The sequence below is a fragment of the Oncorhynchus tshawytscha genome, linkage group LG04 (assembly GCF_018296145.1).
Source record: "Oncorhynchus tshawytscha isolate Ot180627B linkage group LG04, Otsh_v2.0, whole genome shotgun sequence".
Lineage (NCBI taxonomy): Eukaryota > Metazoa > Chordata > Actinopteri > Salmoniformes > Salmonidae > Oncorhynchus > Oncorhynchus tshawytscha.
The window spans coordinates 74,187,983-74,201,440 of NC_056432.1; the positions used below are offsets into that span (position 1 = coordinate 74,187,983).

The following is a 13,458-nucleotide window of genomic DNA, read 5'->3' on the forward strand; positions in this document are numbered from 1 at the left end:
TATTTATCATCATTAGTCATTTAGGTCAACATTGGATCATTCAAAGATCCTCACTGAACTTCTGGAGAGAGTTTGCTGCACTGAAAGTAAAGGGGCTGAATAATTTTGCACGCCCAATTTTTCAGTTTTTGATTTGTTAAAAAAGTTTGAAATATCCAATAAATGTCGTTCCACTTCATGATTGTGTCCCACTTGTTGTTGATTCTTCACAAAAAAATACAGTTTTATATCTTTGTTTGTCACGCCCTGGTCTAAGTATTTTGTGTTTTTCTTCATGTATTGGGTCAGGCCAGGGTGTGGCATGGGGTTTTTGTATTGTGGTGTGTTTTGTCTTGGGGTTCTGGTGTGTTTGTATTGGGATTGTAGCTAGTGGGGTTATCTAGCAAAGTCTATGGCTGTCTGGAGTGGTTCTCAATCAGAGGCAGGTGTTTATCGTTGTCTCTGATTGGGAACCATATTTAGGCAGCCATATTCTTTGAGTTTGTCGTGGGTGATTGTCCTTAGTGTATTTGGTCCTGTCTCTGTGTTAGTTTACGCAAGTATAGGCTGTTTCGGTTTTCGTTACTTTATTTGTTTTATAGTGTTTGTATTTAGATTCGTGTTACGTTTGTTGAATAAACATGGATCGCAATCTACACGCTGCATTTTGGTCCGACTCTCCTTCACACCTAGAAAACCGTTACAGAATCACCCACCACCAACGGACCAAGCAGCGTGTCAACAGGCAGGAGCAGCAGGAGAGGCAACAGGTGCAGCAGGAGAGGAGGCAACAGGAGCAGCCCAAAGAGGAGTACAGTATGGACTATACTTCTTGGGAGGAGATAGACAGGTGGGCGGTCGACCCAGGGAGAGTGCCGGAGCCCGCCTGGGATTCGATGGAGCAGTGTGCGGAAGGTTATCGGAGAATGAGGTTGGCGAAGCAAGCACGGCGGCGCGGACGGAAGCCCGAGAGTCAGCCCCAAAAATTTATTTGGGGGGGGCTCACAGGGAGTATGGCTATGCCAGGTAGGAGACCTGTGCAAACTTCCTGTGGTTACCGGGGGGCTAGAGAGACCGGGCAGGCACCGTGTTATGCAGTGGTGCGCACAGTGTCCCCAGTGCGGGTGCATAGCCCGGTGCGGTATATTCCAGCTCCTCGTATCGGCCGGGCTAGAGTGGGCATCGAGCCAGGTAAGGTTGGTCAGGCTCGGTGCTCAAGAGCTCCAGTGCGCCTGCACGGTCCGGTCTATCCAGTACCACCTCCACACCCCAGCCCTCCGGTAGCAGCTCCCTGCACCAGGCTTCCTGTGCGTGTCCTCGGTCCAGTACCACCAGTACCAGCACCATGCATCAGGCCTACAGTGCGCCTCGCCTCTCCAGCGCTGTCGGAGCCTTTCTCCTCTCCTGCGCTGCCGGAGTCTCCCGCCTATCTAGCGCTGTTAGAGCTTTCCTCATCTCCAGCGCTGCCGGAGTCTCCCGCCTGTTCAGCGCAGCCAGAGCCTTCCTCCTCTACAGCGCTGCCGGAGTCTCCTGCCTGTTCAGCGCAGCCAGAGCTGCCAGTCTGCATGAAGCAGCCAGAGCTGTCAGTCTGCATGGAGCAGCCAGAGCTGTCAGTTTGCATGAAGCAGCCAGAGCTGTCAGTCTGCATGGAGCAGTCAGAGCTGTCAGTCTGCATGAAGCAGTCAGAGCTGTCAGTCTGCATGAAGCAGTCAGAGCTGTCAGTCTGCATGAAGCAGTCAGAACTGTCAGTCTGCATGAAGCAGTCAGAACTGTCAGTCTGCATGGAGCAGCCAGAGCTGTCAGTCTGCAAGGAGCTGTCAGTCTGCAAGGAGCTGTCAGTCTGCAAGGAGCTGCCAGTCTGCAAGGAGCTGCCAGTCTGCGGAGCTGCCAGTCTGCACAGAGCTGCCAGTCTGCACGGAGCTGCCAGTCTGCACGGAGCTGCCAGTCTGCAAGGAGCTGCCAGTCTGCAAGGAGCTGCCAGTCTGCACGGAGCTGCCAGTCTGCAAGGAGCTGCCAGTCTGCAAGGAGCTGCCAGTCTGTAAGGAGCTGCCAGTCTGCACGGAGCCGCCAGAGCTGCCAGTCTGTAAGAAGCCGCCAGAGCTGTCAGCCTACATGGAGCAGCCAGAGCCGCCAGTCAGCGTGGAGCAGCCAGAGCCGCCAGTCAGCATGGAGCAGCCAGATCTTTCAGTCTGCCAGGATCCGCCAGTCAGCCAGACTTCCAGATCTGCCAGTCAGCCAGACTCTTCCAGATCCGCCAGTCAGCCAGACCCTTCCAGATCTGCAAGTCAACCAGACTCTTCCAGATCTGCCAGTCAACCAGACTCTTCCAGATCTGCCAGTCAACCAGACTCTTCCAGATCTGCCAGTCAGCCAGACTCTTCCAGATCCGCCAGTCAGCCAGACTCTTCCAGTTCTGCCAGGTTCTGTCACGCCCTGGTCTAAGTATTTTGTGTTTTTCTTCATGTATTGGGTCAGGCCAGGGTGTGGCATGGGGTTTTTGTATTGTGGTGTGTTTTGTCTTGGGGTTCTGGTGTGTTTGTATTGGGATTGTAGCTAGTGGGGTTATCTAGCAAAGTCTATGGCTGTCTGGAGTGGTTCTCAATCAGAGGCAGGTGTTTATCGTTGTCTCTGATTGGGAACCATATTTAGGCAGCCATATTCTTTGAGTTTGTCGTGGGTGATTGTCCTTAGTGTATTTGGTCCTGTCTCTGTGTTAGTTTACGCAAGTATAGGCTGTTTCTGTTTTCGTTACTTTATTTGTTTTATAGTGTTTGTATTTAGATTCGTGTTACGTTTGTTGAATAAACATGGATCGCAATCTACACGCTGCATTTTGGTCCGACTCTCCTTCACACCTAGAAAACCGTTACAATGTTTGAAGCCTGAAATGTGGCAAAAGGTCGCAAAGTTCAAGGGGGCCGAATACTTTCGCAAGGCACTGTACATACACTGAGTTGACTGTGCCTTTAAACAGCTTGTAAAATTCCAGAAAATATTTTCATATCTTTAGAAGCTTCTGATAGGCTAATTGACATCATTTGAGTCAATTGGAGGTGTACCTGTGGATGTATTTCAAGGCCTACCTTCAAACTCAGTGCCTTTTTGCTTGACATCATTGGAAAATCAAAAGGAATCAGCCAAAACCTCAGAAAAACAATTGTAGACCTCCACAAGTCTGGTTCATCCTTGGGATGAATTTCCAAATGCCTGAAGGTACCACGTTCATCTGTACAAACAATAGTACGCAAGTATTAACACCATGGGCCCACGCAGCCGTCATACCACTCAGGAAGGAGACTGGTTCTGTCTCCTAGAGATGAACGTACTTTGGTGCGATAAGTGCAAATCAATTCCAGAACAAAAGGACCTTGTGAAGATACTGGAGGAAACAGGTCAAAAGTAAAAATGAGTCCTGTATTGACATAACCTGAAAGGCCGCTCAGCAAGGAAGAAGCCACTGCTCCAAAACCATCATAAATAAGCCAGACAACGGTTTTCAACTGCACATGGGGACGAAGATCGTACTTTTTGGAGAAATGTCCTCTGGTCTGATGAAACAAAAATATAACTGTTTGGCCGTAATGACCATCGTTATGTTTGGAGGAAAAAGGAGGAGGCTTGCAAGCCAAAGAACACCATCCCAACCGTGAAGCACGGGGGTGGCAGCATCATGTTGTGGGGGTGCTTTGCTGCAGGGGGGACTGGTGCACTTCACAAAATACATGGCATCATGAGGGAGGAAAATGATGTGGATATATTGAAGCAACATCTCAAGACATCAGTCAGGTTAAAGGTTGTTCACAAATGGGTCTTCCAAATGGACAATGACCCCAATCATACTTCCAAAGTTGTGGCAAAATGGCGTAAGGACAACAAAGTCAAGGTATTGGAGTGGCCATCACAAAGCCCTGACCTCAATCCCATAGAACATTTGTGGGCAGAACTGAAAAAGCATGTGTGAGCAAGGAGGCCTATACAAACCTGACTCAGTTACACCAGCTCTGTCAGGAAGAATGGGCCAAAATTCACCCAACCTATTGTGGGAAGCTTGTGGAAGGCTACCTGAAACGTTTTACCCAAGTTAAACAATTTAAAGGCAATGCTACCAAATACTAATTGAGTGTATGCATACTTCTGACCCACTGGGTATGTGATGAAAGATATAAAGCTGAAAGAAATCATTCCCTCTACTATTATTCTGACATTTCACATTCTTAAAGTAAAGTGGGGATCCTAACTGACCTAAAACAGGGAATTTTTTACGAGGATTAAATGTCAGGAATTGTGAAAAACTGAGTTTAAATGTATTTGGCTAAGGTGTATGTAAACTTCCGACTTCAACTGTATATGTTACTTTCTGTGACCATGTAGAATAGGAAGGCTTGAGTCAAAGAAAGCCTATGTTCACAGCAGCAGTATAAAAATGGAGACTGTAACTTGTCCTGTCTTTTTCTGTCCATATTCAAATGACGTTTCAGAATGTGTTGTAGATGTGTTGAAACCTGAGGAGAGTGAGAATATTTCACCTTGTCATGGGAGAGGTTGTATTTGGCTTTTCTCTTCCCCTTCCATCATTTCTCGCTCTCCCTCTTTTCACAGACTGTCTTCAGGATTGTAGTCCTTGGGATTTGGGACTACATTGAGAACAAAGTAGAGGTAAGATTAATTACGCAAGCTTCATAGCAAGTAATGAAAATATAATAACTTTCCCTTGAGAAATCATGAGTTTTATCATTGAAGTATTTTTTCTTCCACAAATCAATTCACATTACAGTTGTTAAATGTCAAATGCTGCCAAAAAGTCTATGTGCATTGTAATCTTCCTCATATAATAAACCTCAATGTAATATCTCCTAATGATAGTGTGTAATATCTCCTAATGATAGTGTGTAATATCTCCTAATGACAGTGTGTAATATCTCCTAATGACAGTGTGTAATATCTCCTAATGATAGTGTGTAATATCTCCTAATGATAGTGTGTAATATCTCCTAATGACAGTGTGTAATATCTCCTAATGATAGTGTGTAATATCTCCTAATGAATGATAATGATAGTGTAATATCTCCTAATGATAGTGTGTAATATCTCCTAATGATAGTGTGTAATATCTCCTAATGATAGTGTGTAATATCTCCTAATGATAGTGTGTAATATCTCCTAATGACAGTGTGTAATATCTCCTAATGATAGTGTGTAATATCTCCTAATGATAGTGTGTAATATCTCCTAATGATAGTGTGTAATATCTCCTAATGATAGTGTGTAATATCTCCTAATGATAGTGTGTAATATCTCCTAATGATAGTGTGTAATATCTCCTAATGATAGTGTGTAATATCTCCTAATGATAGTGTGTAATATCTCCTAATGATAGTGTGTAATATCTCCTAATGATAGTGTGTAATATCTCCTAATGATAGTGTGTAATATCTCCTAATGATAGTGTGTAATATCTCCTAATGATAGTGTGTAATATCTCCTAATGATAGTGTGTAATATCTCCTAATGATAGTGTGTAATATCTCCTAATGATAGTGTGTAATATCTCCTAATGATAGTAATATCTCCTAATGATAGTGTGTAATATCTCCTAATGATAGTGTGTAATATCTCCTAATGATAGTGTGTAATATCTCCTAATGATAGTGTGTAATATCTCCTAATGATAGTGTGTAATATCTCCTAATGATAGTGTGTAATATCTCCTAATGATAGTGTGTAATATCTCCTAATGATAGTGTAATATCTCCTAATGATAGTGTGTAATATCTCCTAATGATAGTGTGTAATATCTCCTAATGATAGTGTGTAATATCTCCTAATGATAGTGTGTAATATCTCCTAATGACAGTGTGTAATATCTCCTAATGATAGTGTGTAATATCTCCTAATGATAGTGTGTAATAATATCTCCTAATGACAGTGTGTAATATCTCCTAATGACAGTGTGTAATATCTCCTAATGACAGTGTGTAATATCTCCTAATGATAGTGTGTAATATCTCCTAATGATAGTGTGTAATATCTCCTAATGATAGTGTGTAATATCTCCTAATGATAGTGTGTAATATCTCCTAATGATAGTGTGTAATATCTCCTAATGACAGTGTGTAATATCTCCTAATGACAGTGTGTAATATCTCCTAATGATAGTGTGTAATATCTCCTAATGATAGTGTGTAATATCTCCTAATGACAGTGTGTAATATCTCCTAATGACAGTGTGTAATATCTCCTAATGATAGTGTGTAATATCTCCTAATGACAGTGTGTAATATCTCCTAATGATAGTGTGTAATATCTCCTAATGATAGTGTGTAATATCTCCTAATGATAGTGTGTAATATCTCCTAATGATAGTGTGTAATATCTCCTAATGATAGTGTGTAATATCTCCTAATGATAGTGTGTAATATCTCCTAATGATAGTGTGTAATATCTCCTAATGACAGTGTGTAATATCTCCTAATAATAGTGTGTAATATCTCCTAATGATAGTGTGTAATATCTCCTAATGATAGTGTGTAATATCTCCTAATGATAGTGTGTAATATCTCCTAATGACAGTGTGTAATATCTCCTAATGATAGTGTGTAATATCTCCTAATGATAGTGTGTAATATCTCCTAATGACAGTGTGTAATATCTCCTAATGATAGTGTGTAATATCTCCTAATGATAGTGTGTAATATCTCCTAATGACAGTGTGTAATATCTCCTAATGATAGTGTGTAATATCTCCTAATGATAGTGTGTAATATCTCCTAATGACAGTGTGTAATATCTCCTAATGACAGTGTGTAATATCTCCTAATGACAGTGTGTAATATCTCCTAATGATAGTGTGTAATATCTCCTAATGATAGTTTGTAATATCTCCTAATGATAGTGTGTAATATCTCCTAATGATAGTGTGTAATATCTCCTAATGACAGTGTGTAATATCTCCTAATGATAGTGTGTAATATCTCCTAATGACAGTGTGTAATATCTCCTAATGATAGTGTGTAATATCTCCTAATGATAGTGTGTAATATCTCCTAATGACAGTGTGTAATATCTCCTAATGACAGTGTGTAATATCTCCTAATGACAGTGTGTAATATCTCCTAATGACAGTGTGTAATATCTCCTAATGACAGTGTGTAATATCTCCTAATGATAGTGTGTAATATCTCCTAATGACAGTGTGTAATATCTCCTAATGACAGTGTGTAATATCTCCTAATGACAGTGTGTAATATCTCCTAATGACAGTGTGTAATATCTCCTAATGATAGTGTGTAATATCTCCTAATGATAGTGTGTAATATCTCCTAATGACAGTGTGTAATATCTCCTAATGACAGTGTGTAATATCTCCTAATGACAGTGTGTAATATCTCCTAATGACAGTGTGTAATATCTCCTAATGACAGTGTGTAATATCTCCTAATGATAGTGTGTAATATCTCCTAATGACAGTGTGTAATATCTCCTAATGACAGTGTGTAATATCTCCTAATGATAGTGTGTAATATCTCCTAATGACAGTGTGTAATCTTCCTCATATAATAAACCTCAATGTAATATCTCCTAATGATAGTGTGTAATATCTCCTAATGATAGTGTGTAATATCTCCTAATGATAGTGTGTAATATCTCCTAATGACAGTGTGTAATATCTCCTAATGATAGTGTGTAATATCTCCTAATGATAGTGTGTAATATCTCCTAATGACAGTGTGTAATATCTCCTAATGACAGTGTGTAATATCTCCTAATGACAGTGTGTAATATCTCCTAATGACAGTGTGTAATATCTCCTAATGATAGTGTGTAATATCTCCTAATGATAGTGTGTAATATCTCCTACTGATAGTGTGTAATATCTCCTAATGATAGTGTGTAATATCTCCTAATGACAGTGTGTAATATCTCCTAATGATAGTGTGTAATATCTCCTAATGATAGTGTGTAATATCTCCTAATGACAGTGTGTAATATCTCCTAATGATAGTGTGTAATATCTCCTAATGATAGTGTGTAATATCTCCTAATGACAGTGTGTAATATCTCCTAATGACAGTGTGTAATATCTCCTAATGACAGTGTGTAATATCTCCTAATGACAGTGTGTAATATCTCCTAATGACAGTGTGTAATATCTCCTAATGATAGTGTGGAATATCTCCTAATGATAGTGTGGAATATCTCCTAATGATAGTGTGTAATATCTCCTAATGATAGTGTGTAATATCTCCTAATGATAGTGTGTAATATCTCCTAATGACAGTGTGTAATATCTCCTAATGATAGTGTGTAATATCTCCTAATGATAGTGTGTAATATCTCCTAATGACAGTGTGTAATATCTCCTAATGACAGTGTGTAATATCTCCTAATGACAGTGTGTAATATCTCCTAATGATAGTGTGTAATATCTCCTAATGACAGTGTGTAATATCTCCTAATGACAGTGTGTAATATCTCCTAATGACAGTGTGTAATATCTCCTAATGACAGTGTGTAATATCTCCTAATGATAGTGTGTAATATCTCCTAATGATAGTGTGTAATATCTCCTAATGATAGTGTGTAATATCTCCTAATGATAGTGTGTAATATCTCCTAATGATAGTGTGTAATATCTCCTAATGATAGTGTGTAATATCTCCTAATGATAGTGTGTAATATCTCCTAATGACAGTGTGTAATATCTCCTAATGACAGTGTGTAATATCTCCTAATGATAGTGTGTAATATCTCCTAATGATAGTGTGTAATATCTCCTAATGATAGTGTGTAATATCTCCTAATGATAGTGTGTAATATCTCCTAATGATAGTGTGTAATATCTCCTAATGATAGTGTGTAATATCTCCTAATGACAGTGTGTAATATCTCCTAATGATAGTGTGTAATATCTCCTAATGATAGTGTGTAATATCTCCTAATGATAGTGTGTAATATCTCCTAATGATAGTGTGTAATATCTCCTAATGATAGTGTGTAATATCTCCTAATGACAGTGTGTAATATCTCCTAATGACAGTGTGTAATATCTCCTAATGATAGTGTGTAATATCTCCTAATGACAGTGTGTAATATCTCCTAATGACAGTGTGTAATATCTCCTAATGACAGTGTGTAATATCTCCTAATGACAGTGTGTAATATCTCCTAATGATAGTGTGTAATATCTCCTAATGATAGTGTGTAATATCTCCTAATGATAGTGTGTAATATCTCCTAATGATAGTGTGTAATATCTCCTAATGATAGTGTGTAATATCTCCTAATGATAGTGTGTAATATCTCCTAATGATAGTGTGTAATATCTCCTAATGATAGTGTGTAATATCTCCTAATGACAGTGTGTAATATCTCCTAATGACAGTGTGTAATATCTCCTAATGATAGTGTGTTATATCTCCTAATGATAGTGTGTAATATCTCCTAATGATAGTGTGTAATATCTCCTAATGATAGTGTGTAATATCTCCTAATGATAGTGTGTAATATCTCCTAATGATAGTGTGTAATATCTCCTAATGACAGTGTGTAATATCTCCTAATGATAGTGTGTAATATCTCCTAATGATAGTGTGTAATATCTCCTAATGATAGTGTGTAATATCTCCTAATGATAGTGTGTAATATCTCCTAATGATAGTGTGTAATATCTCCTAATGACAGTGTGTAATATCTCCTAATGACAGTGTGTAATATCTCCTAATGATAGTGTGTAATATCTCCTAATGACAGTGTGTAATATCTCCTAATGATAGTGTGTAATATCTCCTAATGACAGTGTGTAATATCTCCTAAAAACAATATGTAATATCTCCTAATGATAGTGTGTAATATCTCCTAATGACAGTGTGTAATATCTCCTAATGATAGTGTGTAATATCTCCTAATGATAGTGTGTAATATCTCCTAATGATAGTGTGTAATATCTCCTAATGACAGTGTGTAATATCTCCTAATGACAGTGTGTAATATCTCCTAATGATAGTGTGTAATATCTCCTAATGACAGTGTGTAATATCTCCTCATGATAGTGTGTAATATCTCCTAATGACAGTGTGTAATATCTCCTAAAAACAATATGTAATATCTCCTAATGATAGTGTGTAATATCTCCTAATGACAGTGTGTAATATCTCCGAATGATAGTGTGTAATATCTCCTAATGACAGTGTGTAATATCTCCTAATGATAGTGTGTAATATCTCCTAATGATAGTGTGTAATATCTCCTAATGATAGTGTGTAATATCTCCTAATAACAGTGTGTAATATCTCCTAATGATAGTGTGTAATATCTCCTAATGATAGTGTGTAATATCTCCTAATGATAGTGTGTAATATCTCCGAATGATAGTGTGTAATATCTCCTAATGACAGTGTGTAATATCTCCTAATGACAGTGTGTAATATCTCCTAATGATAGTGTGTAATATCTCCTAATGATAGTGTGTAATATCTCCTAATGATAGTGTGTAATATCTCCTAATGATAGTGTGTAATATCTCCTAATGATAGTGTGTAATATCTCCTAATGATAGTGTGTAATATCTCCTAATAACAGTGTGTAATATCTCCTAATGATAGTGTGTAATATCTCCTAATGACAGTGTGTAATATCTCCTAAAAACAATATGTAATATCTCCTAATGATAGTGTGTAATATCTCCTAAAAACAACATGTAATATCTCCTAATGATAGTGTGTAATGTCTCCTAAAAACAATATGTAATATCTCCTAATGATAGTGTGTAATATCTCCTAATGATAGTGTGTAATATCTCCTAATGACAGTGTGTAATATCTCCTAAAAACAATATGTAATATCTCCTAATGATAGTGTGTAATATCTCCTAATGATAGTGTGTAATATCTCCTAATGACAGTGTGTAATATCTCCTAAAAACAATATGTAATATCTCCTAATGACAGTGTGTAATATCTCCTTATGATAGTGTGTAATATCTCCTAATGACAGTGTGTAATATCTCCTAATGACAGTGTGTAATATCTCCTAATGATAGTGTGTAATATCTCCTAATGACAGTGTGTAATATCTTCTAATGATAGTGTGTAATATCTTCTAATGACAGTGTGTAATCTTCCTCATATAATTAACCTCAATGTAATATCTCCTAATGATAGTGTGTAATATCTCCTAAAAACAATATGTAATATCTCCTAATGACAGTGTGTAATATCTCCTAATGACAGTGTGTAATATCTCCTAATGATAGTGTGTAATATCTCCTAATGATAGTGTGTAATATCTCCTAATGATAGTGTGTAATATCTCCTAATGACAGTGTGTAATATCTCCTAATGACAGTGTGTAATATCTCCTCATGACCGTGTGTAATATCTCCTAATGACAGTGTGTAATATCTCCTAATGATAGTGTGTAATATCTCCTAATGACAGTGTGTAATATCTCCTAATGACAGTGTGTAATATCTCCTAATGATAGTGTGTAATATCTCCTAATGACAGTGTGTAATATCTTCTAATGATAGTGTGTAATATCTTCTAATGACAGTGTGTAATCTTCCTCATATAATTAACCTCAATGTAATATCTCCTAATGATAGTGTGTAATATCTCCTAAAAACAATATGTAATATCTCCTAATGACAGTGTGTAATATCTCCTAATGACAGTGTGTAATATCTCCTAATGATAGTGTGTAATATCTCCTAATGATAGTGTGTAATATCTCCTAATGATAGTGTGTAATATCTCCTAATGACAGTGTGTAATATCTCCTAATGACAGTGTGTAATATCTCCTAATGACAGTGTGTAATATCTCCTAATGACCGTGTGTAATATCTCCTAATGACCGTGTGTAATATCTCCTAATGACAGTGTGTAATATCTCCTAATGACAGTGTGTAATATCTCCTAATGATAGTGTGTAATATCTCCTAATGACAATGTGTAATATCTCCTAATGACTATGTGTAATATCTCCTAATGATAGTGTGTAATATCTCGTAATGATAGTGTGTAATATCTCCTAATGATAGTGTGTAATATCTCCTCATGACAGTGTGTAATATCTCCTAATGATAGTGTGTAATATCTCCTAATGACAGTGTGTAATATCTCCTAATGATAGTGTGTAATATCTCCTAATGACAGTGTGTAATATCTCCTAATGATAGTGTGTAATATCTCTTAATGATAGTATGTAATATCTCCTAATGATAGTGTGTAATATCTCCTAATGACAGTGTGTAATATCTCCTAATGATAGTGTGTAATATCTCCTAACGATAGTGTGTAATATCTCCTAATGATAGTGTGTAATATCTCCTAATGACAGTGTGTAATATCTCCTCATGACAGTGTGTAATATCTCCTAATGATAGTGTGTAATATCTCCTAATGACAATGTGTAATATCTCCTAATGACAGTGTGTAATATCTCCTAATGATAGTGTGTAATATCTCCTAATGATAGTGTGTAATATCTCCTAATGATAGTGTGTAATATCTCCTAATGACAATGTGTAATATCTCCTAATGATAGTTTGTAATATCTCCTAATGACAGTGTGTAATATCTCCTAATGATAGTGTGTAATATCTCCTAATGACAGTGTGTAATATCTCCTAATGACAATGTGTAATATCTCCTAATAACAGTGTGTAATATATCCTAATGACAGCGTGTAATATCTCCTAATGACAGTGTGTAATATCTCCTAATGATAGTGTGTAATATCTCCTCATGACAGTGTGTAATATCTCCTAATGATAGTGTGTAATATCTCCTAATGACAGCGTGTAATATCTCCTAATGATAGTGTGTAATATCTCCTAATGACAATGTGTAATATCTCCCAATGACAGTGTGTAATATCTCCTAATGACAGTGTGTAATATCTCCTAATGACAGTGTGTAATATCTCCTAATGACAATGTGTAATATCTCCTAATGACAGTTTGTAATATCTCCTAAAAACAATGTGTAATATCTCCTTATGACAGCGTGTAATATCTCCTAATGACAGTGTGTAATATCTCCTAATGACAGCGTGTAATATCTCCTTATGACAATGTGTAATATCTCCTAATGACAGTGTGTATTATCTCCTAATAACAGCGTGTAATATCTCCTAAGTCTGTGACAGTGTGGCATGTGATGTGTGTTTGTGTGTACCCATGCCTGCATGTGTGGGCATGTGTGTGTGCTTGCGTGTGTGTGTCTGGGTGTCTGCTCCCTGCAGGTGTTTGACGGGGCAGTCATCGTATTGTCCCTGGCCCCTATGGTAGCCTCCACGGTAGCCAATGGCCCCAGCAGTCCCTGGGACGCCATCAGCCTCATCATCACCCTGCGCATCTGGAGGGTCAAGAGAATCATCGACGGTGAGACTGAGGGTGGAGCAGACCAGAAGCTCCCCTGTGCTCCTTCTTCCCCTGTCTGTCTGTCTGTCTGTCTGTCTGTCTGTCTGTCTGTCTGTC

At 38.1% G+C, this 13,458-nt stretch overlaps 1 protein-coding gene across 1 annotated transcript in view; it reads left to right on the forward strand.

The window, feature by feature from the left end:
* The window catches only part of LOC112249601 (transmembrane protein 266-like), a 61,078-nt gene that overhangs the window by 22,149 nt on the left and 25,471 nt on the right, over positions 1–13,458 (forward strand). Inside the window, exons 4-5 of the mRNA XM_042320195.1 lie at positions 4,579–4,635; positions 13,224–13,362. Of these exons, the coding sequence (XP_042176129.1) occupies positions 4,579–4,635; positions 13,224–13,362 (196 nt within the window). The remainder of the gene's footprint in view (positions 1–4,578; positions 4,636–13,223; positions 13,363–13,458) is intronic.